Consider the following 27953-nt stretch of genomic DNA (forward strand, 5'->3'; position numbering starts at 1 on the left):
AGAGGAAGGGAAGAAGAGGATCCCTGTGGCAGTCCTTCAGGAAAAAGAGGCCTATAAAGCCCTTCCCTGCACAAGCAAAAGGCCTTGTAGATTGCCTGGATAAATTCTGGTGAAAAATCCACCTCTGAGGTTGAAGGTAACTGAGTGTCCACCAAAAGAGGATCTGAAGAAATTACCAGGTCCAAATGCAGAAGAAAATCATGCCCCCAAGGCCAGATTAAAAATGGAGGCAGTTCTCGCCAAAATCAGGGCTATAGGCAAAGCTCTCCCAACCATCACGGCATCACATCCAAAGACCTCATGGGAAGAAACTAGCTGGTTCTCTGCCTCAAAGACCATAAGCTGACTCTCCGCTGAGTCCCTGCCAGCGCAAAAAGAACAGAGTCAGACTCCTGCCACAACAAGGGCCCAGTGCTGACGCCTTAGAGGCTGCACAAGCTTACCACTCTAACATCTGCTGAGACTTAGAACAGACTGGTTTCAGAGAGACTGCACAGCCCACTTACCATATTTTTTGCTTCATAAGATATACGTTTTTCCCACCCAAAATTGGGTGGAAATTTCAGTGTGTCTTAAGAAGCGAAGGTAACTTTTTTTAAACACCTCCCATTCACCCCGGTCTACCTTTTTAAAATGACCAACTTGTTGGGGGTACACAGGTGGATTGCTGCCCACTGCTGTTATCCCTGCTCCCTGCCGCTGCTCCCTGCTGGCTGCCGCTGCGCCGCAACTCAAAGAAGGTAAGGGAAGGGCCAGCATGCAGCGATTGCACGTCACCAGCCCACATGCCTTCACCCATCAGAACTGATGTCAGTTCCGACGTCGGGCAAAGGCCTGTGGGCCGGCAACGTGCAATCACTGCACGCTGGCTCTTCCCTTCTTTGAGTTGCATTATAGCGGCGGCGGACCGGGTCCAGAGGAGGAGGAATCAGCAGAGGGTAGGCAGGTTTCAGCGCGCGGGGGGGTGGGGGGAAGAAGGCAGTTTCTGGCGCAGCAGACAGGACAAAGGCTGGAAGGTAGTGGGGGCAAGGAGGCACGAACTCGGGACATGGGAGGGAGGGAAAACGAAGGACAAAGGCTAGAAGGCAGTGAAGGGGCACAAACTCGGGACATGGGAGGGAGGGAATAGGAAGGGACAATTCTTGTGCCTGAATGAAGAAAGGAAGGAAGGAGACTCATAAAATCACCAGACAACTAAAGTAGGAAAAATTATTTTATTTTCAATTTAGTGATCAAAATGTGTCAGTTTTGATAATTTATATCTGCTGTTTGTATTGTGTGTATATGAAAAATGAAATGAACAGCCTGGCAGGGAAGGGGAGACAGGGTGCAGAGCCTGGTATATATTAGTAGACAATTTGGTTCTGAATTTTTTTTCTGGTTTTCCTACTCTAAATCTAGGGTGCATCTTATGGTCTGATGTGTCTTATGGAGCAAAAAATACGGTATAGACTAGGTCGAAGCTCAGTGTTTTTCTGTCTCAATCTGTTGGTAGGAGTGCATAATACTTATCTGTGCTAGTCTAGAGGAATGCTATGGAAATTTTTCTTTACTTATTTGATATACTTTATTTTCTCTCCAGTAATTTGGGCAAAATGCATCATTATTATGTATATTAGAAACTTACATTCTTTTTCTTTTCTTAATTGATATATTTCAGATATTATGTTTCTTGATTGTAACATAATTGAAAAAAGACAGACTAATAAACGAACTGCAATGATATCTAGAATAAAAATTCATGTGATGTTACAAACTACAAGTGCAAATCTTAAGAAAACCCTAAGAATGGTCAATTTAGCACCCACTGTACACTAAAAAAGGAACTATTACACATACCTTGATCTCTTCCTCAAAGGGTTTAATGAAAGGTGATCCTCTCATTGTTTGAGTTTTTACAATCTGATCATCTAGAGTTGTCTGAATCTCATCTACTGCAGAAAGAATGGACACTCCAGTTTCCCGATAGTGGCTTGTATTGAAATAAATGGCATCCCAGATATCTACCATATTGTGCATTGCTTTCTCCAACGAGAACTCCTGTACAATGCAAGTAGTAATAAATAACTTTTATATAGAACAACATTTTGCTGGAGTATTAAAATTAGTACTTCCATATCGTTTAATTCACCATCTTTTATGTTCCCCAAGCAAGTTCCTTCTATTTCTATGACTTACAAACCAATTTTTTAACTTCAAATTATTTGACTATTTTATCTCAACAAAATCAGTGCAAAATGAATTACAATTTAATAGTTAAGAAAGAAAAAGAAAAAATGTTCACGCATAAATTGACCCTAAGCCCTTTTAGAAGTACAGTTTAGAGATGTTCAACTGATGTTTTATCTTCCAGAATTAGGTTTGATAAGGGGATGGGGTTGTAGGGAGAAGCTTTTATCTCATTAGAATAATACATATCAGCTTGATTTGATAACATCTGCATTGTAATAACTGTTTCATGTCATAGTTTGTTATCTATTTTTGAAATTCTTAACAAAAATAATTAAGTATAAACACAGGTCTGAGACTGTGTTATTATTGAAAAGGAGAAGATAATAAGGTGCTGGTCGCCTGTGTATTTTAAAGTTTGTACTTGTATTATGGGAGTTTTTTGTATTGTGGGAGTATGTATTGTTGATAGTGTATGTAATGTTTGATGTAATGTTATAGTTTGTATATATGTAAGTTTGTAATCCACCCTGGGTAAGGGCAGGATATAAATGAATAAACAAAAACAAATTGACCCTAATAAATTTCAGATCTGAGAGTTAATTTTTAGTTTTTTTCCTAAAACATATGTCCTATAAAACCACGATATCTTTTTACAAAGGTGTGCTAATGAATTGGTGTGCATTAAGTGTCATGCAGCTCACAAGTATACAATGAGCTAAACAGCATATAGCATGTGCTAAATCTGTTAGTGCACCTTAGGAAAAAGAACCCCATGCTTTTAAATTGGAATTTGCCCTAAATTTCTTCATTGCTAATTATGATAGGAAGTTTCATGTTTTCAAGTGTTTTGTTTTGGGAGTTTTAAACTTTTTACTATTATTATTTTGCATTTTAATCCAACCCTTTCCCCCTCTTTAGCCAAGTCATCCTTCTCTCCTGAATCCAGTATCCACCCACCCTTATTCACCACAACAAATGCTATTGTTAAACAGTGATTGGGTTCCCTCCTTATCTGGATCTGTAGTATTCCTAACCTTTGCTGACCTTGCTGCAGAATCCAAAGCTAGGGGATCAAATTGTGGGGCTAGGAAGTGACATCAGAGGGAAAGTAAACACTGGCAGGAGGAGAAGGCTGGAGAAGTTGATCACACTGGTGAAGATTTAAAAAGGTACGGGGAAGGGAGGGCACAAGCATGGCATGGGGAGGCAGAGCAGTGCCAGCGCCACCAAGATGGTGCACAGGACAGTTCCCCCCCCTTACTATGCCACTGCTCTGGAGGGGGTTGGGGAGGCAGGATACCATAGTGAGTGAGATGCACAGGGTACAATTACAGCTTGCTATGACCTTGGTAAACTTGCTATGAGCTTGATAAGCACTGTGGACAGAGCATTTACTCACAATTTTAAAACATATTCACCACCTTTCTTCCATCTAGCAAGCTTCAAACCTGTCCAATCCTGTTTAGCTACAGTTCTGAAGCAATATTTTTCTATGGTTCTACTCAATACCCAAGCCTTTTCGGTACTAAAAATGAATTCTATTATGATCTGTTAGAAGCTAAGATAAGATGCGACTGTGCTATCTACTGAAATATAGATTCAGAGATTATTTGCATTTTTTCTCTTACAAATATTTAAAATCTTCCTTTATAAAATTTTTTAGTCAATTGTCATTCCTACCTTGCTTGCTCCAACACTTATTAATTCAAATTTCTCCATATATGGGCCAAGATTTAGCTTTAGAACTTTCTTCAAGGTTGTTCCCGAGTCTGGAGTTAAATCAAAGCCTACAATATCTGACATCTGGTGCCAGTGACGAGTCCTGATTCCTGGATTGCAGAGGATAGTCACCAAAGGAATGTTTTCCTAATTGAGATAAAATATTTATATGAAGTTTAAAGTATTCTGAAACAATATAATAATAATATTAATACTTATTCAAGTATAATTCTTTTTCTAAAAAAAGTCTATTAAAATATTAAGGGCTCCTTTTATGAAGCCACGTTAGTGGCTTTAGCACGCGCGACTTTTAATCACGCGCTAGCTGAAAACTACCACCTGCTCAAGAGGAGGCGGTAACGGCTAGCGCATCCGGCATTTTAGCACGTGCTATTACGCGCATTAAACCACTACCGCAGCTTCGTAAAAGGAGCCCTAAGTAGATGAAGCTTGAAACTCTTCCTTAGAGGATTCCCCAAGCAGGTATAAACCCTATTTAACTGGTGAGAAATTTAGGACTACGCAGCTGTACTAATCCTATTCTATCCCAACCCCGTCACCTGGACTTGCCATCTTTTTACACCTATGCCCCCAGTTCACCTCCCTATCTCAAAAGAAGATAGAGAGGCCTTTCCATTTCCCTAATGAGGAAAAGGTGATGGCATCTGCTGTGCACTCCAGTCCAGGAGATTCCTCTTATGCATGTTTAAGCACTTTCACAGCCACTATTATTTTTGTTGGTCTGCATTCTGACAGCTAGGCACCTTCTTTCTGTACATAAAGTAACCGTATAAATGTATAAACTGGTTTGTTTGGATTTTGGTTGGTTTTAAGAATGTGGCTCTTGGAACTTTACCAATTCTGGTTCCTTTGTTTTTATCTCACCAGCTCTATTATAGTGAGGAGTGTGTGGCGCAGTGGTTGGATCTACAGCCTCAGCACCCTGGGGTTGTGGGTTCAAACCCCACGCTGCTCCTTATGACCCTGGGCAAGTCACTTAATCCTCCATAGCCCCAGGTACGTTAGATAGATTGTGAGCCCACCGGGACAGATAGGGAAAATGCTTGAGTACCTGATTGTAAAAACCGCTTAGATAACCTTGATAGGCGGTATATAAAATCCTAATAAACTTGATGCTTGGTGATTCGTGTGGGTCTGATCAAGTCCAGTATGAATTGGCTTGACTTGCTGCCAGCAGTGATTTTTGGCTGCATTTAAGGATGGCATTGGGTATGGTTCTTTTGGGTGCCCCCTGTATTCCTTTGTAATGGGAGGGAGGGGGCAGATGGGTGTTTCTGGTGTGGTATGTCTATATAATGTTGGGGAATTGCTGTTTTTGTATTTACTTGCACTGTGTGTGTTGCGGGGGGAGGGGGATAGTGATTCCCTTGCTTCGTGCTACCTTGGTGGTGCGGGGCGAGTTTCCGTAATGTAGAATTCGGGGGGGGGATGGGTTGGTGGGTTGGGATGTTGGGTGTGGGGGGGGCGGTCCTCCTTCGGTTCTAGTGTTTGGCTTCTTGGGATATTGAACTGTTTTTGTTATGCTTTTCCGGTTGTACATTTTACATGGATTTACTTCCCCGGGGAGAGGCTGGGCTCCTGGGGTTACTGTCCTGTCTTTTTTCTGCATTCCTTTTTCTACCTATTCCCTGATTTTCCAAACTGAGTACCCCTTTTTAGACTTACCTCTTGGAATGTAGGGGCCATCACTTCATCGGTAAGACGGTCTAAAATTTTAACAGCTTTACAGCGATATCGTTTGGACATTGCCTGTTTACAACAGACCTGTTAAACGGACACGGAACATCTTAAGCTGTGTCGCTCTTGGGTGGGGGAGGTCTATTTTGCTTCTTCACCGGGCTGCCATGGTGGCATTGCCGTGTTGGTCCACAAGTCTTCGCCACTTGGAGTTCAGGTCCTTGATAAAGCTGCTGATGGCCGATACCTTCTTTTGCGCCTGACGTTGGGTGACCAGCGCTACTTTCTGCTGGTGGTCTATTGTCCCAACTCGTTGGAATCTACTTTTCTGCAGAAGTTGACTCAGCTTTGCTCTCGTTATTCTGGGAACCCGCTTCTTCTCTTGGGAGATTTTAATTTGGTCTTGGAACCCGCCTCTGATAAGTCGGGCACCTCCTCTATTTCATTGGGGGCCAGAGGTCGTCTCCTTTCTGATTTTTGTGATACTCTTTCTGTGGTGGACCCTTGGCATCTTCTCCATCCTGAGGTTCGAGATTACACTCATCTTTCTCAGGCTCAGAGCACTTGGTCTCGGATTGATCATATTTTTATGTCCTCGGCGTTATTTCCTTCCGTTGTATCGGCGGAGATTGGCCTTTTGAGTATTTCGGACCATACACTGATACGGGTAGATATTCATTTGGAAGCTGCCTATCTCCACTCGCCTTCTTGGGGCTCTCCGTTTTATCTTGCACAGGACGTGGAATTTCAAACCTTTTTGCAGACCCAGTGGGATGACTATTCCACCAATAATGCCCCTCATATGGATGAGCCAGTTTTGTTCTGGGAAGCTGCTAAGACGGTGATTCAGGGCCATATTAATTATTTTTTGTGTGCGAGAAATAAGCGTATCCATAGAGGAATTATCACCTTAGAATGGGCCTTACGTACTGCCAAGCGGTCTTTCCACTCGGCTCCATCAAGGGAAACTCGGGAACGTTATTTGTCTACCCAAGAGGCTCTCAATTCTCTCATTCACTCGTGTTCTCAGAAAAGGGCAGCCTATCAACCATCGCTTCCACCGATTTGGTAATAAGCTGGGGCGCCTTATGGCATGCTTAGTGAACGTTGAGACTAATAGGAAACCGGTTTTGACTCTTCGGATCCCGGGTGGGGACAGGGTGACTCATACGTAGAACATTTCTGGGGTCTTATTTGATTTCTTTCAGCAGTTGTATGGAGCTCCTGAGGAGGCTTCTCCGGAATTGTTGGCGGATTATCTCCAGTCCTCAGGACTCCCTTGCCTCCCAGAGGACGTCGTGTCTTCTCTCAATAGTCCCTTCCGGGCGATGGAATTAGAATCTGCTATTAAGGCTCTCTGCTTCGGTAAGGCCCCGGGCCCAGATGGTTTTTCTGAAGAATTTTACCGCATTCTTTCCTTCCATCTTTGTGGTCCTTTGCTGGCTTATTTCAATACAGCTATTGCTCGAGGCTCCTTTCCTCATTATGCTAATGAGGTGCTTATTACTTTATTGCTGAAACTTGGCAAAGAGGCTGATGCTCCCAGCTCTTATCGTCCTATCTCTTTGATTAACATGTATCTTAAGCTTCTTTCTCATATGCTAGCTGTCCATCTTGCTCCTCATCTTCCCACACTTATTCATGAGGACCAAGTAGGATTCGTCCATGGTCTCCAATCAGTCTGTAATGTCCATAAGGTCCTCTTTGCCCTAGCTCACTGTCAATATCACCGTATTCCCGCTTTGTTTGTCAGTTTAGATGCCTCTAAGGCCTTTGATAGTGTTCATTGGTCTTTTTTATTTCGTACTCTCGAATATGTTGGGCTGGGAGACTTTTATTTGAATGCAGTGTGTTCTCTGTACTCTAATCCGAGAGCCTCTTTGTTGATTAATGGGACACGAACGGATTTCTTTCCTATTCTTAGGTGCACTCGGCAGGGGTGTCCCCTCTTGCCCTTGCATTTTCTTCTTTCGTTGGAATCTTTGCTCTGCACTCTGCATGGGTTTGGTAAGGTGCAGGGCCTTAGTGTCGAAGGGGTAGAATTGAAGACTTTGGCCTTCGCCGATGACATGTTTTTGATTCTTACTAGGCCTAAGGATTCCTTGCTGACGGCGTTAGACCTTATTTCTGAATTTGGATTTTATTCTAGTCTTTCTCTCAAATTGGGTAAGTCAGTCGCTTTACTCTCCGCTATTGCGGTACATGCAGCATGGAGGGGTGCATTTCCATTGAGATGGGCTGACTCTTCGTTGAAATATTTAGGGGTGTTTATCCCGCTTGACTTATCTCGCTTGTATTGTCTGAATGTGGAACCGCTGTTCCATGCCCTTCAGACTAAACTGCAGCTCTGGAGAGGCCTTCTGTTTTCGCTTCTAGGCTGGGTACATTTATATAACATGCTTATTGTCCCGTGTTGGTTATATGCCTTTCAAGTGCTTCCTCTTTATTTGACTTCTTGGGATGAGCGACGACTGGAGTGCTTGGTCCAGCGGTTTCTTTGGGCTGGCAAGAGGGCTCGACTACCTTATAAGTTGGCAATGGCTCCATGGTACAAGGGCAGCCTGGGTTTGAGTCTTCGCTTTTTGACAATTGGTTGCGATATGCGTCATATTAATGATCTTTTTTGGGGTTCTTCTACTTTCACCAATACCTCTTTGGAACTTTCTTGTTTTCAGACTACTCATTTTAGTGCATATCTTCATTCTGTTCCCTCTACCTCACTTGAGCCTCTCTCTCATAGGGTGTTTTAAAAGTCCACTGTGGAAAGTTTGCAAATTTCATTCTCGTTAGTTCTACCATCACTCCTTTTCTGCCTATCTGCTTTAAAGGCTATTTCCTTCCTGGGGTGGATGGAGCTAGTTTTGTTTGGTGGGAAGCAAGGGGTATTCATTATGTATTTCAATTGGTGGACGATGATGGGAAGATTAAGTCCTTTGTTCAGTTGCGGGAAGAATTTGATCTTCCGCGCACTGATTATTTTGCCTCTATGCAAATTCAACATTACCATAATTCACTACCCTCTGGCTCTTTAACGGCTTCTTGTCAGGAGTTGTTATCCATGGCCTTTACCATTGGATTCCAGCTCCCTGTTCCTCTTAAATTCCATCATCATCATTTGAAGGATGAGTCCCCCTTGTTTGACCACTCTAGCTTAAGGGATGCCTGGGCTCGGGACCTTGCTGTGGAATTACCTGATATTATTTTACAAGCTGTTTGCAGATTGCCTGCTTTTCGTAAATATATTACTTTTTGGGAACAACATTAGAAGTTAGTCCTCCATTTGTACATTTCTCCTAAGAGGGCTTATCTCTCTGGGTTTTGTGAGTCAGCTGCCTGTCTTAGATGTCGAGCCCCTGAGGCGGGCTTGGGACATATGTTCTGGACCTGCCCCATCATTCGCTCCTTCTGGGATGCCATCTTTCTCTTTGTGGAGTGCATTTGGAGCATCACTATCCAAAGTTCTCCCTTGTTTTTATTTGGAACTGTCCCCCATTATTCCCCCCGTAAACAGGGGGCTGTTGCCTTCCTCAAGTGGACAGTCCTTCTTGCCTTGAAATGTATCTTACTTAAATGGTTTGAAGGAGAGGAGCCGGATCATCAGCGCAAACATGAAAACTGCTGATTATGTGGAGAAGGCTTCATCTAAAGCAAGACAGTTGTTAGGTTGCATCCACAGGAGTTTCATCAGCCGGAAGCCTGAAGTCATAATGCCATTATACAGAACCATGGTGAGACCTCATTTGGAATACTGTGTGCAATTCTGGAGGCTACATTACCGAAAAGATGTGCTGAGAGTAGAGTCGGTGCAACGGATGGCCACCAGGATGGTCTCGGGGCTCAAGGATCTATCGTACGAGGAAAGGCTGAAAAATTTGTGGTTGTACTCACTCGAGGAACGTAGGGAGAGAGGAGACATGATCGAGACATTTAAGTATATTACCGGCCGTATCGAGATGGAAGAAGAGATTCTCTTTCTCAAAGGACCCTCAGCCACAAGAAGGCATCCGCTCAAACTCAGGGGTGGGAAATTTCATGGCGACACCAGGAAATATTTCTTCACCGAGAGAGTGGTTGATCCTTGGAACGAGCTCCCGGTGCAGGTGATCGAGGCAAACAGCGTGCAAGAATTTAAGAGCAAATGGGATGCCCATGTGGGATCTCTTAGAGCATAGGTGTCAAAGTCAGTCCTTGAGGGCTGCAATCCAGTCGTGTTTTCAGGATTTCCCCAATGAATATGCATTGAAAGCAGTGCATGCAAATAGATTTCATGCATATTCATTGGGGAAATCCTGAAAAACCGACTGGATTGCGGCCCTCGAGGAGGGACTTTGACACTCCTGCCTTAGAGGGTTAAGCCAAGGGAACCTGTCACCAGGAGTGGGATCCCTAGGATAGTAGACTTGGGGGTGGGTCAGTAGAGTGGGCAGACCTGATGGGCTATGGCCCTTATCTGCCGTCATCTTCTATGTTTCTATGTTACCCACAGATGTTTATAAGGAGATAAATCACTGAAATCGGCTATCATAGATTATCTTCAAACATAGGTTATATTATAATACCTAGCTTCAGGCAGTTGATAAGTCTTCAGGAATCTTCAGAGTACCAGCCAGGTAATAACCTGTGCTGGAGCAATCATCATTGATTCTGATTTTATATGTATAATCTTATATTTATGGGTACATGAGCAATTAATCTAAACGTAGCAAACAATTTTCTTCTTAATATGAAAGGCTACTTAGCTTTGCAACTTAATAGCCTTTCATATTAAGAAGAAAATTGTTTGCTACGTTTAGTTTAATTGCTCATATCCTGTGGTATAATGTGGTAGTAGCCAAGTCCTGAAAGAACTGAATATAAGTATCCCAAGTAAAGGCCATTTTGCATGTGATTGATATAATAAATTCTTTCAATTTGAATTCAGTAAAGCAAACCACAATATCCCGTGGCACATTCATGTGTGGTTGGCCCAATGCTCTATGTACCCATTCAACGCATATGCTCTCTGGTACCAGTGGTTTGGAGGAGTCAGCTAAGAGCGCACTCGTCAGTTTCTCAACAGTCAGCTCACAATTATATTCCAACAATTCCGGTAACCCCCAGATTTGTAAATTATCCCTGCGAGACCTATTTTCCAGGTCCTCCAATTTAGGAATTAGTGGTTTTACATTCCACTAGAGCGGTTTCTAAAACAATAATCGCGTCTTGGTGTTATTCAAGTCGTTTCTCCGATTCCGCCACGCAGCTGCCCAGTTCCGCTCTTTCTCCTCTCAAATCAGCTAAAAGAGTAGAGAGTTCAGAACGAACTGCTTTTATATCAGTTTTGATTTCTTCAAGAAGTTGTTGGAATTCCAACATCGGGTCTGACAGAGCCGAACATAAAGGGTGTATTCCAACACTGGACTGTGATCAAGTCAGTAGGCATTCCTAGTCATCCACCATCTTTGCTGGCCAATGCAATGCGGGTAAGGGTCAAAAAGTGAAATGTGTAAAATCTAGCAAGTCGCAACCCCGCTGAGCATACTTCCTGAAAGTGCAGCTGATGAGATGGAGGCTGCTCTATCACCAGGCAGGGAGAGCCAAAGGGAAACACTAATAATTGCAAAAATACGGCCAGGTCCAGCAGAGCCTGGGACCTATGCTACCGACATGGGCTGTGACGTCACCTTCCCCCGCTGCATCACATTTGCCATGCACGAATTTCTACCGTGAGTTTGTAAAAGGGCTCTTAGTTAGGAGACAGTATTGGACAGAACATAGATGAAGGATGGGTGTGGAGTGCTCCATGTGGTTAATGAAGTGAATTTACTGTGCATGTTAACAAACTGATGTGCTATAAGCATAGATACCCTACTATCAATTAACTTGTTTTAATTGGTTCAATCAGCACAGTAATTGACTGTGCTGATTTAAAACCAATTATAACACCATAAAAAAATATGGAGGCAAAAACTGTGCCTTTGCCCTGGCTAAGAAGGCCCCTAAGGCCACTGTAGGGGTGGTTGTGGCCTTAGGGGGCATTAAGTGCTTCTATAGACGCAATTCTGATGAAAGGTAGGTGCCCGCAATGTAAGCCTTAAAAAACCCTGGCCCACATTTCTGGTACTTACCTTTCGTGCAGCTATGATTCTCTAAACAGCGCCATTAAGAACATAAGAATTGTCACTGCTGGGTCAGACCAGTGGTCCATCGTGCCCAGCAGTCCACTCACGTGGCGGCCCTTAGGTCAAAGACCAGTGCCCTAAGATTAGCCTTACTTGTGTATGTTCCAGTCAGCAGGAACTTGTCTAACTTTGTCTTGAATCCCTGGAGGGTGTTTTCCCCAATAACAGCCTCCGGAAGAGCGTTCCAGTTTTCTACCTCTTTCTGCATGAAGAAGAACTTCCTAGCATGATTGACAAGAGATCGGCACCACTTTTGTAGGCGGTCACTGATTGCTACGCTGTTGGAGAATCTGGCCCTTACTGTCTCCTGAGTTTATGGACACTAAGGTGGTAATTCTATAAATATTGCCCTTATCGATGATGCCTTGTGACACCGAGGTGCAAAATCTATATATACCGCATATCAACAAGGGATCCAAGAAGAAAAAGAACAAAGAACCAATGTGGCTCACTGTAGAGGTGAAGGAAGCGATCAGAGACAAGAAATCTTACTTTAAGGAATGGAAAAATGGACTCAAACTGGAACAAGCACAAACATCAACACAGGTGCCATAGGGCGTTAAAAGGGGCCAAAAGAGACTACGAGGAAAAAAAAACCAAGGAGGCAAAAAAAACCTTCAAGCCGTTCTTTCGATATATCAAGGGGAACGACCCGCGAAGGAAACAGTGGGACTGTTCGATGACCATGGAATAAAGGGAGCGCTAAAAGAGACAAAGCAATTGCCGACAAACTGAACACATTTTTTTGCATCTGTATTTACCGAAGAAGATTCACACAGTATATTGGAACCTATCAGGCTATATGCTGGAAACGAAGACGGAAAGCTGACAGGATTGATGGTTAGTCTAGAGGAGGTGTGTAAGCAGATTGATAGGCTTAAGAGCAATAACTCCCCGGGACTGGATGGCATCCATCCGAGGGTCATCAAGGAACTGAAAGGGACCATAGCTGAACTGCTTCAACTAATAACCAATCTGTCGATCAAATCAGGAAAAATTCCGGAAGACTAGGTTGTGAATGTTACGCCAATCTTCAAGAAAAGTTCGAGGGGAGGCTTGGGAAACTACAGACCGGTGAGTCTGACCTTGGTATTAGGTAAGATGGTAGAGGCGCTGATAAAGAACCGCATCATTGATCATCTTGACGGACATGGGCTGATGAGGACCAGTCAGCACGGTTTTAGAAAAGGCAGATTGTGTTTGACTAACTTGCTGCACTTCTTTAAGGGAGTAAACAGGCAGATAGACAAGGGCGACCCGGTCGACATTGTATATCTGGATTTTCAGAAGGTGTTTGACAAGATTCCACATGAATGACTACTTCGGAAAATTGTGAACCATGGAATTGAGGGTGAAATACTCGCATGGATTAAAAACTGGCTGGAGCATAGGAAACAGAGAATGGGGGTAAATGTACAATACTCGAACTGGACGAACATCACCAGTGGAGTGCAGCAGAGCTCGGTGCTTGGACCCTGCTCTTCAACATCTTTATAAACAATGGTACGATGAATGAGGTGATTAAATTTGTGGACAATACGAAGTTATTCAGAGTAGTGAAGACGCAGGGGGAATGTGAAGATCTGCAACGTGACATAATCAGGCTCGAGGAATGGGCATCGACATGGCAGATGAGGTTCAACGTGGATAAGTGTAAAGTGATGCATGTAGGTAACAAATCTCATACACGAATACAGGATGTCTGGGGCGGTACTTGGAGAGACCTCCCAGGAACGAGACTGAAACAAGGCTGCCCTGTGAACTTCTAAAAGCTAAGTTACTCAGATTTTCATATTTCAGCATTTCATATTTCAGCTTTTCACTGGTTTTCAGCATTATATCTGCTTAATTTCTCTTCTCCTCCCTGTTTCTTACTAAAAAAAAATATTAAAAAAAGCACAAAAAAATCCTTCTCTTTCCTCTGTTAAATCTTATTTCCTCTTCCTGCAGTTTTGTTTAAAATACTGTGTTTTAGGTGGTATAGAGCCTATATTTCTGGTGCCTGTGGCTCAGGGTGACTAAAGTAGGGAAAATCCTGTTATAAATCCTGTGTTTTAGGGTAGCACTGATAGAACCTGCAGTTTTGTTTAAAATACTGTGTTTTAGGTGGTATAGAGCCTATATTTCTGACTCACTAGTTTTTAGCCATTGTGTCTGATTAGGTGGAGAAGGGAGGGGCTCTGTTTTACTTCTAAGGTTAATTGCATTATCTTTGGGACATTGCTGAAACAAGGCTGCCCTGTGAACTTCTAAAAGCTAAGTTACTCAGATTTTCATATTTCAGCATTTCATATTTCAGCTTTTCACTGGTTTTCAGCATTATATCTGCTTAATTTCTCTTCTCCTCCCTGTTTCTTACTAAAAAAAAATATAAAAAAAAGCACAAAAAAATCCTTCTCTTTCCTCTGTTAAATCTTATTTCCTCTTCCTGCAGTTTTGTTTAAAATACTGTGTTTTAGGTGGTATAGAGCCTATATTTCTGGTGCCTGTGGCTCAGGGTGACTAAAGTAGGGAAAATCCTGTTATAAATCCTGTGTTTTAGGGTAGCACTGATAGAACCTGCAGTTTTGTTTAAAATACTGTGTTTTAGGTGGTATAGAGCCTATATTTCTGCCTTACTAGTAGTCTTACTTATAGTCCCACCAACCCCAGGGACCACTATTCATATATAGAGACCCATATAATCAGGACTTCACAACCAATCAAGATGACCTTTATTCTATGCAATCACTGTGGTGCTTTAATTCCAAGACATACTATTTGGAGGCTTAAGGCTTGCCCCATCTTGTCTTCAACTTGCCAGTATTAAGGAGGAGCTCTGTAAACTTAAACAGGAATTGAATACAATTAAAGCAGCTTCCATCACTCCACAAAATCATACCAACTTACCACCTCTACCTCAAAGAATAAAACAACCCAGGAACAAATGGGTCACAGTAGGCTCAGGAAGACTGCGACATGTAACACAGAAACATCCACCTTCACTAATATTACCTCTACAGAATTCCTTCGCTCCACTAGTGCACTGCGATACTCAGGAAAACAGAAGGGAGGTGGGACTGGAACCAATGAAAGAAACTCAAGAGAACAAGAGCACCCTAAGTACAAATAAAAAAGCCAAAAACAGAAAACTATTACTGTTGGGAGATTCCATCATCAGAGGCATTAACCTTGGAACACAGGGCGAGGAGTCCAAAATAGTGAAATGTCTTCCAGGATCCTCAGCTACCAGGAGTTCCAGGCAAATACTGACTATAATTAAGGAAGAAACTAAGGATTTTAACACTGATGTTGTTATCCATCTGGGAACAAATGACCTGGCCAACAACTCCACACTTGCAGCACAGAAAGCTTTTCGGGAGCTTGGTGAGGGCGTGAAACCTTTTGTAAAGACTTTAGCTTTTTCTGAAATACTGCCTGCATATGGAAAAGGAGAGCAAAGAATGAAAAACACAGAGGACTTTAATAGATGGCTCAGAGCCTGGTGTCATCAAGAAGGCTTCAGGTACATAGGAGGATGGGGAAATACATGGAAGGACAAGAAGCTATATTGCACTGATGGGCTACATATTACTACAGCAGGAAAAAGAAACCTTGCAGAGAAATTTAGACAATATTTTTCTAGGCATTTAAACTAGAAGGTGGGGGTGGTGTATGTAGAGACCACCCCCGGCAAAAGAAAAGATGTGATAGTAGTAAAGGCTGCAACAAAAGCAATATCAGCAACTCATTTCTTAGTATTGCAGCGGAAAGTGAAACGACACAAAAATCCATACGAAAAAGGAGATTATCGCTGAAAAATAGCTGGAAAACGATGACCACAAATGCTCGCAGTCTAAGCAACAAAGTTCATGATCTGCAAGCCCTGATATTAGAGGCAGATCTAGATATTGTTGCTATCACAGAGACATGGTTCAGTGAATCACATGGATGGGATGCAAACATACCGGGATATAATCTTTTTAGGAAGGACAGAGATGGTCATAAAGGTGGAGGAGTAGCTCTCTATGTAAAGATCAATATCCAAGCGACCGAAATGCAAGGGACCTGGGGAGAGGAAGAAGCGATATGGATTGCTCTGAAAAGAGAAGATGGAACTTCTATCTACGTGGGTGTAGTCTACAGACCTCCGACTCAATCGCAGCAAATTGATAAGGATCTGATTGTGGATATCCAAAAGTTTGGAAGGAAAGAGGAGGTTCTGCTGTTGGGAGATTTCAACCTGCCGGATGCGGACTGGAATGTTCCGACTGCGGAATCGGAAAGAAGTAGGGAGATTGTGGATGCCTTTCAAGAGGCTCTGCTCAGACAAATGGTGACGGAACCCACAAGGGAAAAAGCGATATTGGATCTGGTCCTCACAAATGGAGAGAGTATATCTAATGTTCGAGTGGGTGCTCACCTGGGTAGTAGCGATCATCAAACGGTTTGGTTTGATATAACGGCTAAAGTGGAGAGCGGCCGCACGATACTTAAAGTCCTAGATTTCAAACGTACGGACTTTAATGCAATGGGAAAGTACCTGAAGAAAGAGCTGTTAGGATGGGAGGACATAAGAGAAGTGGAAAGACAGTGGTCTAAGCTGAAAGGAGCGATAAAAATGGCTACGGACCTTTATGTGAAGAAAATCAATAAAAACAAGAGAAAAAGGAAGCCGATATGGTTCTCCAACCTAGTGGCTGAGAAAATAAAGGCGAAAGAGTTGGCGTTCATGAAATATAAAAAAACCCAAGAAGAGGAGAGCAGAAAGGACTACAGGGTGAAACTGAAAGAAGCCAAGAGAGAGATACGTTTAGCGAAGGCACAGGCGGAAGAACAAATGGCTAAAAATGTAAAAAAGGGAGATAAAAATTTTTTCAGATATATTAGTGAAAGGAGGAAGATAAAAAATGGAATTGCTAGGCTAAAAGATGCTGGGAACAAATATGTGGAGAGTGATGAGGAGAAAGCAAATGTGCTAAACAAATACTTCTGTTCTGTGTTCACAGAAGAAAATCCTGGAGAAGGACCGAGATTGTCCGGCAAAGTTACACGAGAAAATGGAGTAGATTCTGCACCGTTCACGGAGGAGGGTGTTTATGAGCAACTTGAAAAACTGAAGGTGGACAAAGCGATGGGACCAGACGGGATCCATCCCAGGATACTAAGGGAACTCAGAGAGGTTCTGGCGAGTCCTATTAAAGACTTGTTCAACAAATCTCTGGAGACGGGAGTGATTCCTGGGGATTGGAGGAGAGCGGATGTGGTCCCTATTCATAAAAGTGGTCACAGGGATGAAGCAGGAAACTACAGGCCGGTGAGCCTCACTTCAGTTGTTGGAAAAATAATGGAAGTGTTGCTGAAAGAAAGGATAGTGTATTTCCTTGAATCTAATGGGTTACAGGATCCGAGGCAACATGGCTTTACAAAAGGTAAATCGTGCCAAACGAACCTGATTGAATTTTTTGATTGGGTGACCAGAGAGCTGGATCAAGGACATATGCTAGATGTAATTTACTTGGATTTCAGCAAAGCCTTTGATACAGTTCCTCATAGGAGGCTGTTGAACAAACTTGAAGGGCTGAAGTTAGGACCCAAAGTGGTGAACTGGGTCAGAAACTGGCTATCGGACAGACGCCAGAGGGTGGTGGTTAATGGAAGTCGCTCGAAGGAAGGAAAGGTGACTAGTGGAGTCCCTCAGGGTTCGGTGCTGGGGCCAATCCTGTTCAATATGTATGTAAGTGACATTGCTGAAGGGCTAGAAGGAAAAGTGTGCCTTTTTGCAGATGATACCAAGATTTGTAACAGAGTAGACACCGAAGAGGGAGTGGAAAATATGAAAAAGGATCTGCAAAAGTTAGAGGAATGGTCTAATGCCTGGCAACTAAAATTCAATGCAAAGAAATGCAGAGTAATGCATTTGGGGATTAATAATAGGAAGGAACCGTATATGCTGGGAGGAGAGAAGCTGATATGCACGGACGGAGAGAGGGACCTTGGGGTGATAGTGTCCGAAGATCTAAAGGCGAAAAAACAGTGTGATAAGGCAGTGGCTGCTGCCAGAAGGATTCTGGGCTGTATAAAGAGAGGCGTAGTCAGTAGAAGGAAGAAGGTGTTGATGCCCCTGTACAGGTCATTGGTGAGGCCCCACTTGGAGTATTGTGTTCAGTTTTGGAGACCGTATCTGGCGAAAGACATAAGAAGACTTGAGGCGGTCCAGAGGAGGGCGACGAAAATGATAGGAGGCTTGCGCCAGAAGACGTATGAGGAGAGACTGGAAGACCTGAATATGTATACCCTAGAGGAAAGGAGAGACAGGGGAGATATGATTCAGACGTTCAAATACTTAAAGGGTATTAACGTAGAACAAAATCTTTTCCAGAGAAAGGAAAATGGTAAAACCAGAGGACATAATTTGAGGTTGAGGGGTGGTAGATTCAGGGGCAATGTTAGGAAATTCTACTTTACGGAGAGGGTGGTGGATGCCTGGAATGCGCTCCCGAGAGAGGTGGTGGAGAGTAAAACTGTGACTGAGTTCAAAGAAGCGTGGGATGAACACAGAAGATTTAGAATCAGAAAATAATATTAAATATTGAACTAGGCCAGTTACTGGGCAGACTTGCACGGTCTGTGTCTGTATATGGCCGTTTGGTGGAGGATGGGCTGGGGAGGGCTTCAATGGCTGGGAGGGTGTAGATGGGCTGGAGTAAGTCTTAACAGAGATTTTGGCAGTTGGAACTCAAGCACAGTACCGGGTAAAGCTTTGGATTCTCGCCCAGAAATAGCTAAGAAGAAAAAAAAAAAAAAAAAAAAATTTAAATTGAATCAGGTTGGGCAGACTGGATGGACCATTCGGGTCTTTATCTGCCGTCATCTACTATGTTACTATGTTACTTGGGAATTCTGATCGACAAATCGATGAAGCTGACCGCGCAATGTGTAGCGGCGGCAAAAGGGCAAACAGAATGCTAGGAATGATAAAGAAGGGGATCACGAACAGATCGGAGGTTATCATGCCGTTGTACCGGGCTATGGTGTGCCCTCACCTAGAGTCCTGCGTCCAGCACTGGTCACCGTACATGAAGGACACGGTACTACTCCAAAGGGTCCAGAGAAGAGCGACTAAGATGGTTAAGGGGCTGGAGGAGTTGCCGTACAGCGAAAGATTAGAGAAACTGGGCCTCTTCTCCCTCAAACAGAGGAGACATGATTGAAACATTCAAGGTACTGAAGGGAACAGACTTGGTAGATAAGGACAGGTTGTTCACACTCTCCAAGGTAGGGAGAACGAGAGGGCACTCTCTAAAATTGAAAGAGGATAGATTCCATACAAACATAAGGAAGTTCTTCTTCACCCTGAGAGTGGTAGAATATTGGAATACTCTTCCACAGTCTATTATAGGGAAGAATACCCTCCAGGGATTCAAGACAAAGTTAGACAAGTTCCTGCTGAACCAGAACGTATGCAGGTAGGGCTAGTCTTAGTTAGGGTGCTAGTCTTTAATCAGAGGGCCACCGCGTGAGCGGACTGCTGGGCACGATGGACCACCGGTCTGACCCAGCAGCTGCAATTCTTATGTACATATTGAAAAGTCACACGAAACTTAAACATTTTAATTAGCTGATGTCATAACTGAATATGCCAATTAAAAACATAGAAACATGATGGCAGATAAAGGCCAAATGGCCCATCTAGTCTGCCCATCCACAATAACCATTCTCTCTTTTGAGAGATCCCACGTGCCTATCCCAGGCCCTCTTGAATTCAGACACAGTCTCTGTTTCCACCACCTCTTCCAGGAGACTATTCCACGCATCTACCACCCTTTCAGTAAAAAAGTATTTCCTCAGATTACTCCAGAGCCTATCACCTCTTTACATCATCCTATGCCCTCTCATTGTAGAGTTTCCTTTCAAATGAAAGACACTCAACTCATGCGCATTTACATTACATAAGTATCTCTATCATATCTTCCCTCTCCCACCTTTCCTCCTAAAGTATACAGATAAAGATCTTTAAGTCTGTCCCCCATATGCCATATCACGAAGACCACACACCATTTTAGTAACCTTCCTCTGGACCGACGCCATCCTTTTTATATATTTCTGAAGGTGTGGCCTCCAGAATTGTACACAATATTCTAAATGAGGTCTCACCAGTCTTATACAGAGGCATCAATACCTCCTTTTTCCTACCAGCCATACCTCTCCCTATGCAACCTAGCATCCTTCTAGCTTTCACTGTCACTTTTTCAACCTGTTTGGCCACCTTAAGATCATCACATACTATCACACCTAAGTCCCGCTCTTCCATCATTATACATGGAACACTGCCTAGCGGCACCTAACACCACCTACCTGAAGAGTAGGCATGGTTAGAGGCAGAGAATAAGTGTAGTTTATTTAGGCATCTGTGTTAGGCACCAGTAAATTAGGCCAGGAAAACCCTGGTCTAAAATACCAGCATCTACCTCAATAACGCCTAGCGACACCTAGGCAGTGCTAAGTGTGATTCTATAATGGTGAAGTTTCTGGAATCTGATGGATTACAGGACCGGAGGAAACATGGATTCACTAGAGGTAGATCTTTTGTTTTTAATTCTATACAGATCCCGAGAAACAATGCCAGCTAGGCCCTTAGCTATTGCAGAATATAAAGCACTCAAATTACTAAATTAATGTGTTATTATAGGCACCAAATTCTGAAAACAATTGACTAATAGTAATTGATCTTTAGTATTTAATACTTCTTTACCCTAAACTCTTTGATTTCCTCCATTACTAATACAGAAATGCGGATCATTTGATTTTCCTTTTTTTCTTCTTCTTCTTTTTTCTCTTCAGTCAACATTCTGTGTCCTGCTTTATGTTTTTCTTGCTCTGCTTTCTTCTGCTTTTGCTGGAAGAATTTCAGCATCTTATAGATTTCTCTGAAAAAATCATCTACCTCAGCTTCCATGCTTTCCCCATTGAGGTCCAGGAAAGCACCATCCATCCATCTGAGAAAAAAAATCAAAATGTTAGCATGTATTAATGCAAAAATCAAACCTTATGGGGTGCAAGAGTAGCCTAAAGAGTGGAGGAATATCCTAATGGTTAAAGCAGTGGGCTGAGAATCAGGGAAGCACAATTCAAATCCCTTTAAGACTCCTTGTGATCCTGGGCAAATCATTCAACCCTCTGCTGTTTTGGGTACACGCTTAGATTATAAATAGAGTTGCACAGAAATAGTGATTGTGGGAATTCTGCAGGCATGGAAGTTGCATGGGATACCTGTGAGGCTTGAAGAGGTTGCCATAGGACTCCAGCAGAAGTGCAGTCAAAATCTCTGGTTACTCCAGAATGAGAACATAACAACATAAGAACTGCCGCTGCTTGGTCAGACTAGTGGTTCATCATGCCCAGCAGTCAGCTTCCACGGCAGCCCTTAGGTTCAAAGACCAGTGCCCTGAGTCTAGCCTTACCTGGTTCAGCAGGAACTTGTCTAACTTTGTCTTGAATCCTTGGAGGGTATTTTCCCCTATTACAGCTTCCAGAAGAATATTCCAGTTTTCTACCACTCTCTGGTATGGAATCTATCCCCTTTTAACTTAGAGAGTACCCTCTCGTTCTTTCTACCTTGGAGAGGGTGAACAACCTGTCTTTATCTATCTGAGGTTTGGAATGCACTGAGAGAGGCAATTGGAGTGTTAGAATGAGACTTAGAATGCCCAGAAAGGCATCCAGAATACAAGACAGAGGCTTGGAACACTTGTTGGTTGAATAGTGAATACCATCCAAAAAAACATAGGAGGCTGTTGGGGTTGGGAGGAAATAGAGGGCTATGAGCAAGTAAATAATAGTGTCAATTTCTGTGGGTATGGGGGGGATGAAAGATTAATTGCAAGGATGGAATGGATCTCAGCAGATACAGGTGAGTACATAGAAACATAACATAGTAGATGATGGCAGATAAAGACCCAAATGGCCCAACCTGATTCAATTGAAATTTTTTTCTACTTCTTCTTAGCTATTTCTGGGCAAGAATCCAAAGCTCTGCCTGGTACTGTGCTTAGGTTCCAACTACTGAAGTCTCCATCAAAGCTCATTCCAGCCCATCCTCCACCAAACAATCATATACAGACAGAGACCATGCAAGTCTACCCAGTACTGGCCTTAGTTCTTCAATATTTACTATTATTTTCCGATTCTAGATCCTCTGTGTTCATTCCAAGCTTTTTTGAACTCTGTCACCGTTTTCCTTTCCACCACCGCTCTCAGGACCGCATTCCAGGCATTCACCACCCTCTCCGTAAAGAATTTCCTTATATTGCTCTTGAGTCTACCACCCCTCAGCCTCAAATTATGCCCTCTGGTTTTACCATTTTCCTTTCTCTGGAAAAGATTTTGTTCTAAGTTAATACCTTTCAAGTACTGAATCATATCTCCCCTGTCCCTCCTTTCCACTGGGGTTGGGTGGGGATGGATGAATTTCTATCTCTGTGTATCTCTCCAATTGCAAGCCCTCCAGGAATCAGGAAATAAGCATAATCCTATTCAACACACTCACTATAATGGGAGTAACAATTAATTATATCCAATTCTTTAAAAAATTTTCTAGAACTTCTACTAAAAAAGAATTGCTAATCTTTTTAATTCTAAATATTTTTCATATAAATACACACAGTCATTATCTAATATAATAAAAGCCTAAGCCGCGCATGCACACTCTTACCTGCGTGCTCCCATTTTCCGTGCGCTGTAGGTCCCCGCAGGTAGGAGTGCGCATGCGCGCTTCCACACATCTCTCTCTCCCAAGGTGGATGTTAGCTTCAGGCTGCGTGGAGGCTGTCTACCGCGGTGGCTTGAGGCAGCTGTCGGCAGAGGGAAGACGCAAGGTAAGGGGTGCTGCTGGACAGGGGAAGAGACTGGGGGAGTAGAAAAAGGAAGGGAGGCCTACTGCTGGATGGGGGAGCAAGAAAGAGGTGCTAGGGGGGGGAAGAAAAAGGAAGGGAGGCCTACTGCTGGATGGGGGAGCAGGAAAGAGGTGCTAGGGGGGGGAAGAAAAAGGAAGGGAGGCCTACTGCTGGATGGGGGAGCAGGAAAGAGGTGCTGTTGGACAGGGGAAGAGACTGGGGGGTGGGGGGAGAAAAAGGAAGGGAGGCCTACTGCTGGATAGGGGGACAGGAAAGAGGTGCTGCTGGACAGGGGAGAGATTAAAAAAGGGAGAAGGGCTGCTGCTGGATAAGGGGAGCAGTGAAGGGGTGGTGGTAGACACAGGGAAGGTAAAGGGAAGGTAAAATGGGTGGACAGCTGAGGAAAAAGAAAGACAGAAATACAGGAGAGGAGGTTCTGTCTGCTGCAGCTGATTCTTTTTTCTGTGGAGGGCATTGTGATCGAATAAAGGTGGATTGAGGTTCTTGCGAAGGTTGCCCTGGCTGTTGTAATTTTGTTTCTAAAGTATTCAGCTAGAAGGGTGGTTGAAGGGGGTGGGGTGTCGTTATTGGCTAGGTAGGGTTTAGTGTCTGAGTTCTTTTAGTAATTGGAATAGTTTTTTTGTGTCTTGAACTTCTATGCCAATTTGGTTGGTGTAGTGTATCCTCTTTTCTTTCAGCTTTTGCTTGTATTGTTGGTTTAGTTTTCCCCATTATGTTTTTGTGTGTTCTTGATTACTTTTTCTCCATTTTCTTTCTAGTTGTCTGCATTGTCTTTTGAGTAGGAGTAGTTCGTTGTAAAACCGTTTGTCTGATCGTCTGCTAATTCTGGTTTTTGTTTGTACTGGGGCTAGCTCATCTAGGATAGCTGTACTTAGTGTGCACCATTGTGAGATAAAATTTTGGGGGTTACTTTCTTGGATTACTGCGTCTGTTTTATTTCAGAATATGGAAGAGTCAATGTATTTATGTGATTCATAGGTTAAGCTTTGGGATTTTGGTTTGATTTTGCCTTTGGCCCAGTTGATATTGAAGGTGTATGTGTAATGATCTGACCAGAGGGATCGGGACCAATTTCTCTGGTAGAATGGGCTGTTGTGTCATGAAGGCTGCGATGTCGAGTTGGTGGCCTTTCTCATGTGTGGTTTATGGGTCTAAGATCTTGTAGGTTAAGGCTTCAAGCTAAGATAGTAGATTTTCTACTTGTTTAGAGGATTGGTCTTCTTGATGGAGGTTTAGATCTCCTAGGATTAGGTTGTATACTGCCATTAGTGAGATTCGGTATATATAGTCTTCAAATTCTGGTCCTGTTGTGTTTCAGTTCCCTGGTGTTAAGTAGCAGAGCATGCAGGTTTATTTATTTATTTTGATTTCTATCCCGTTCTCCCAGAGCTCAGAACGGACATTCACAATCGTTTGAAAACAGACTAGTCATGACAACAAATAGGTTACAGTAGACAATAACAGAGCTTATTCTAGAGACCAGACTGGTCATAGTGAAGAGTACTAGGAGAAGTATATTGAGGAGGCAGTTTTTAATGGCCCGACTGGCGGAAGAGGAAGGCCTTTACTACTCTGCAGAAGGTCATTAGTGAGCCTAGCGACCTGATCTGTGTGGGTAGTCGGTTTCATAGCTGAGGTAGGAAATAGCTGTAGGATCTTTTGCACGCCGTACTCATTCAGAGGGATCTCCCTGCAAGAATGCTGAGTCTTTGTTCTGCTTTGGAGCAGAGGGGGAAGTTACTGTGTATAGGCGTAGTTTGGATGCTATTTAGGCTAGGGTTTTTGGGTACAATCTCTTGTATGTCATGACCAGGGCTTTGAAGATGCATCGCTTTGTGACTGGTAACCAGTGAGCTGCATAGAGTGCTGGAGTAATGGAGTCATGGTAGCTGAGATTTTATAGGAGTCGAATTGCTGAGTTCTGGACTTTTGGGAGGCGTTTTAGATTTCTTCCAGCGATGCCATTGAATAGGGATTTGCAGTAGTCTAGTCTAGAGAGTACGTAGGCATATAGCAGTTGGGCTAAGTCTGTTTCTGGGAGGTAGGGTTTGATCCTTCGTAGTTGGCATAGGTAATGTAATGTAATGTAATGTAATGTAATTTATTTCTTATATACCGCTACATCCGTTAGGTTCTAAGCGGTTTACAGAAAATATACATTAAGATTAGAAATAAGAAAGGTACTTGAAAAATTCCCTTACTGTCCCGAAGGCTCACAATCTAACTAAAGTACCTGGAGGGTAATAGAGAAGTGAAAAGTAGAGTTAGAGGAAAAATAAAAATAAAATAAACATTTTAACAAGACAGCATTGATCTAAATACTTTGGAAGGTAGAAGAGAGGAGAGAAAGGAATAGAAGCAGAAGGGGGAGCCGTTGAACAGTAGAATTCTGGAGAAATTTAAATGATAGAAATAGAACAAAACAAAGACAAAAGGCAAAACAATAGATAAGATTAAAGATAAATCATAAGCTGGAAAGAAAAATAAAATAAAACTTTGTCTTCAATCCACGGTTTCAGCGTCAGTGATGAAGTGGAGCAAGTAAGTTTAGGAGGAGCGATTGACGTTTCCAGAAAGGGCTTCTTCAGGGAAGAGACTTGGCAGACAGTCCCAGGATGCCTATGTCTCCTCCCCTGCGATGTTCTCCCATCCATGCATTCCCTCCCAGACACACTGCCCGTGCCCCAGCTGCTCCAAGGAGGTTGCCCCAGATGAGGCCCACGGTGAATGCAGGATTCTCTCCTCTGCGGGAAAGCCGCTCGGAGCCGACAGTCGATCTTCTTAGCGGATTGCATGGGGGGAAGAGTTCACACTCTTGGTAGGATCGGGTCTGTGTGCTCTCGGTGGTTGTGGCTGGTTTCGTTGCTGCTTAGGTGTAAAAGCAGTTGATCTCCACTGCTGCTGATATTTAAAAGCAGGCAGATTGATCTCTCCAATGGACTGCAGGGGGAGGAGTTCACACTCCTGGCAGGATCGGGTCTGTGGGTTCTTGGTGGTTGCGGTAGGTCTCGCTGCTGCTTGTATGTAAAAGCAGTTGTTTTTCTACTGCTGCTGATATTATAAAGCAGGTAGATTGATCTCTTAAACGGGATATAGGGGGAGGAGCTCACATGCCTGGTTGGATCGGGGCAAGGGCTCCTATTATAGGCTGCTTAGGTGTAAAAGCAGTTGATCTCCTACTTCTGATAATATTTAAAAGCAAGCATATTGATTTTTCCAACGGAATGCTGGGGGAAGAGCTTACTTGTTTGGCTGGATCAGGGCAAAGCGCTCTCGGTAGTGGTGGCTGGTCCTGTTGCTGCTTAGGTGAAAAAACAGTTGATCTTCCTAGTGGACTGCAGGGGGAGGTGGAGCTCACACTCTTGGCTGGATCGGGTCTGTGGGCTCTTGGTAGTTGCGGATAGTTCCGCTGCTGCTGAGGTGTAAAAGCAGTTGATTTCCCACTGTTGCTGATATTTAAAAGCAGGTAGATTGATCTCTCCAATGGACTGCAGAGGGAGGAGCTCACATGCCTGGCTGGATCGTGGCAAAGGGCTCTTGGTAGTGGTGGCTGGTCCTGCTGCTGCTTAGGTGTAAAAGCAGTTGATTTTCCTAGCGAACTGCAGGGAGGGTGGAGCTCATATTTTTGCAGGACCGGGACTGTGGGTTTTTGGTGGGTTGGTCCCGTTGCTGCTTAGGTGTAAAAGCAATTGATCTCCCACTGCTGCTGATATTTAAAAGCAGGCAGATTGTCCAGGGAGAGGAGCTCTGCACTCAAACTGCCATCCTCCTCGCCTCCAAGTTCCGGAATTTTGATATGGAAACTACCTGCGAGACGTGGGTGGAGAGGGACAGGTAACCATCCAGTATAATTCCAAGACTTCGTACCTGGTCTTTTGCTGTTAAGGGAGTGGATTCCCAGGATAGTGTCGGATGGGTGAGAGTAGTGTTCTTTTTCCTGATCCAGAGTAGTTCAGTCTTGAGGCATTCAGCTGGAGTTTATTGGCTGTCATCCAGTTTTTCATATCAGAGAGGCAGTGTAAGAGGTTAGTGAGTTGGGTTGGCCGATCGTCACCAAGGGGGAGCAATAGTTGAAGGTCATCAGCTTAGGAGTGAATCTTAATGTTGTATTTGTGTGCAATGTCGATGACTGGCCTGATATACAGACTGAAGAGGAGAGGGAATAGCAAGGCACCTTGGGGAACTCCGTATTTAATTGATTTGGGGTTTAACTTAGCTGTCCCTAGTAGCAAAGATTGTGTTCTTTGATCCAAGAAGGAGGTGAACCATTGCAGTGCTGAGTTCTTGATTCAGCGAGTTGGTCTAGTAAAAGTTGATGATCTATAGTGTCGAAGGCGGCACTAAGGTCAAGCAGGACCAGTAAGGCATCATTTTCTTTTTCCAGCTTTGACCAGCTGTCATCAATGATGTCAAGGAGGACAGATTCCATACTATGGCCTGGTTGGAAACCTGACTGGTGTGGAGATAGATCTTCTTGTTGATCAATGAAAGGTTGAAGTTGGTGGAGCACTATCTTCTCCAATAGTTTGGAGATGAAGGGGAGGTTGGAAACGGGGCGGTAATTGCTTGGATCATTTGGGTCGAGGGAGGGTTTCTTGAGGACGGATTTGATAATGGTCAATTTCCAGTTGAGGGGAATTTTCCCAGTTGATAGTGAGGTGTTGATGATAGGGAGGATTGATTCTGCAAAAGCATCTTTGGAGAACAAAAAGAGGTTGGATGGCCATGGGTCAAGGATGGAATTGGAGGATCAGAGCTCTTGTAGCATTTCTAGGAGCTCAGCATGTGTGACCGGGTGAAGTTGGGAAAGGGTTCTACAAGGTGGGGTCTTGGGCATGTGAGAGGGATGAGCCTGGGTGTGTGTGTGTGGGGGGGAATCTTGCTGGGAGCGGAGTCGAGATTGCTTCAGATGTTGTCAATTTTTGTTTGGAAGAAGTTAAAGAGAGTTTTACTGTCTAGGTTAGTGGGGGTATTATGATTGCATCCGTGAGCAGTGAAGAGGTGGTTAGTCAAGGTAAACAGGTATCTGGAACGGTTTGGAACTTTCGGTAAGAGGTGTGTGTAGTGAGCTTTCTTTGCTTCCAGAATGGTAGCTTTGTAGGTGTTTGATAATTTTCTCCAGTGTGATTTGTAGTTCTCTTTTTGGTGTTTGACCCATTTCCTCTCTGCTTGTCTCAGAGCTCTCTTTTGGGATCAGAGGTCATCGTTGAACCAGGGTTTTTGTTAGTAACTAAGCGTGTAGTTTTTGTTTGTGCCAGGTTGTCGTAGAGGCCCTGAATCCTTGTGTGCCAGGTAGAGGTGGTCAGGT

At 43.5% G+C, this 27953-nt stretch overlaps 1 protein-coding gene across 2 annotated transcripts in view; it reads right to left on the reverse strand.

The window, feature by feature from the left end:
- Positions 1 to 27953, reverse strand: part of DNAH12 (dynein axonemal heavy chain 12) — a 451362-nt gene that overhangs the window by 328112 nt on the left and 95297 nt on the right. For both annotated transcript variants that reach the window (XM_033925718.1, XM_033925717.1), the window contains exons 17-19: positions 20485 to 20728; positions 3853 to 4038; positions 1840 to 2040 (exon numbers count right to left, since the gene is read on the reverse strand). In XM_033925718.1, coding sequence (XP_033781609.1) covers positions 1840 to 2040; positions 3853 to 4038; positions 20485 to 20728 — 631 coding nt within the window. The remainder of the gene's footprint in view (positions 1 to 1839; positions 2041 to 3852; positions 4039 to 20484; positions 20729 to 27953) is intronic.

The sequence above is a fragment of the Geotrypetes seraphini genome, chromosome 17 (assembly GCF_902459505.1).
Source record: "Geotrypetes seraphini chromosome 17, aGeoSer1.1, whole genome shotgun sequence".
Taxonomy (NCBI): Eukaryota; Metazoa; Chordata; class Amphibia; order Gymnophiona; family Dermophiidae; genus Geotrypetes; species Geotrypetes seraphini.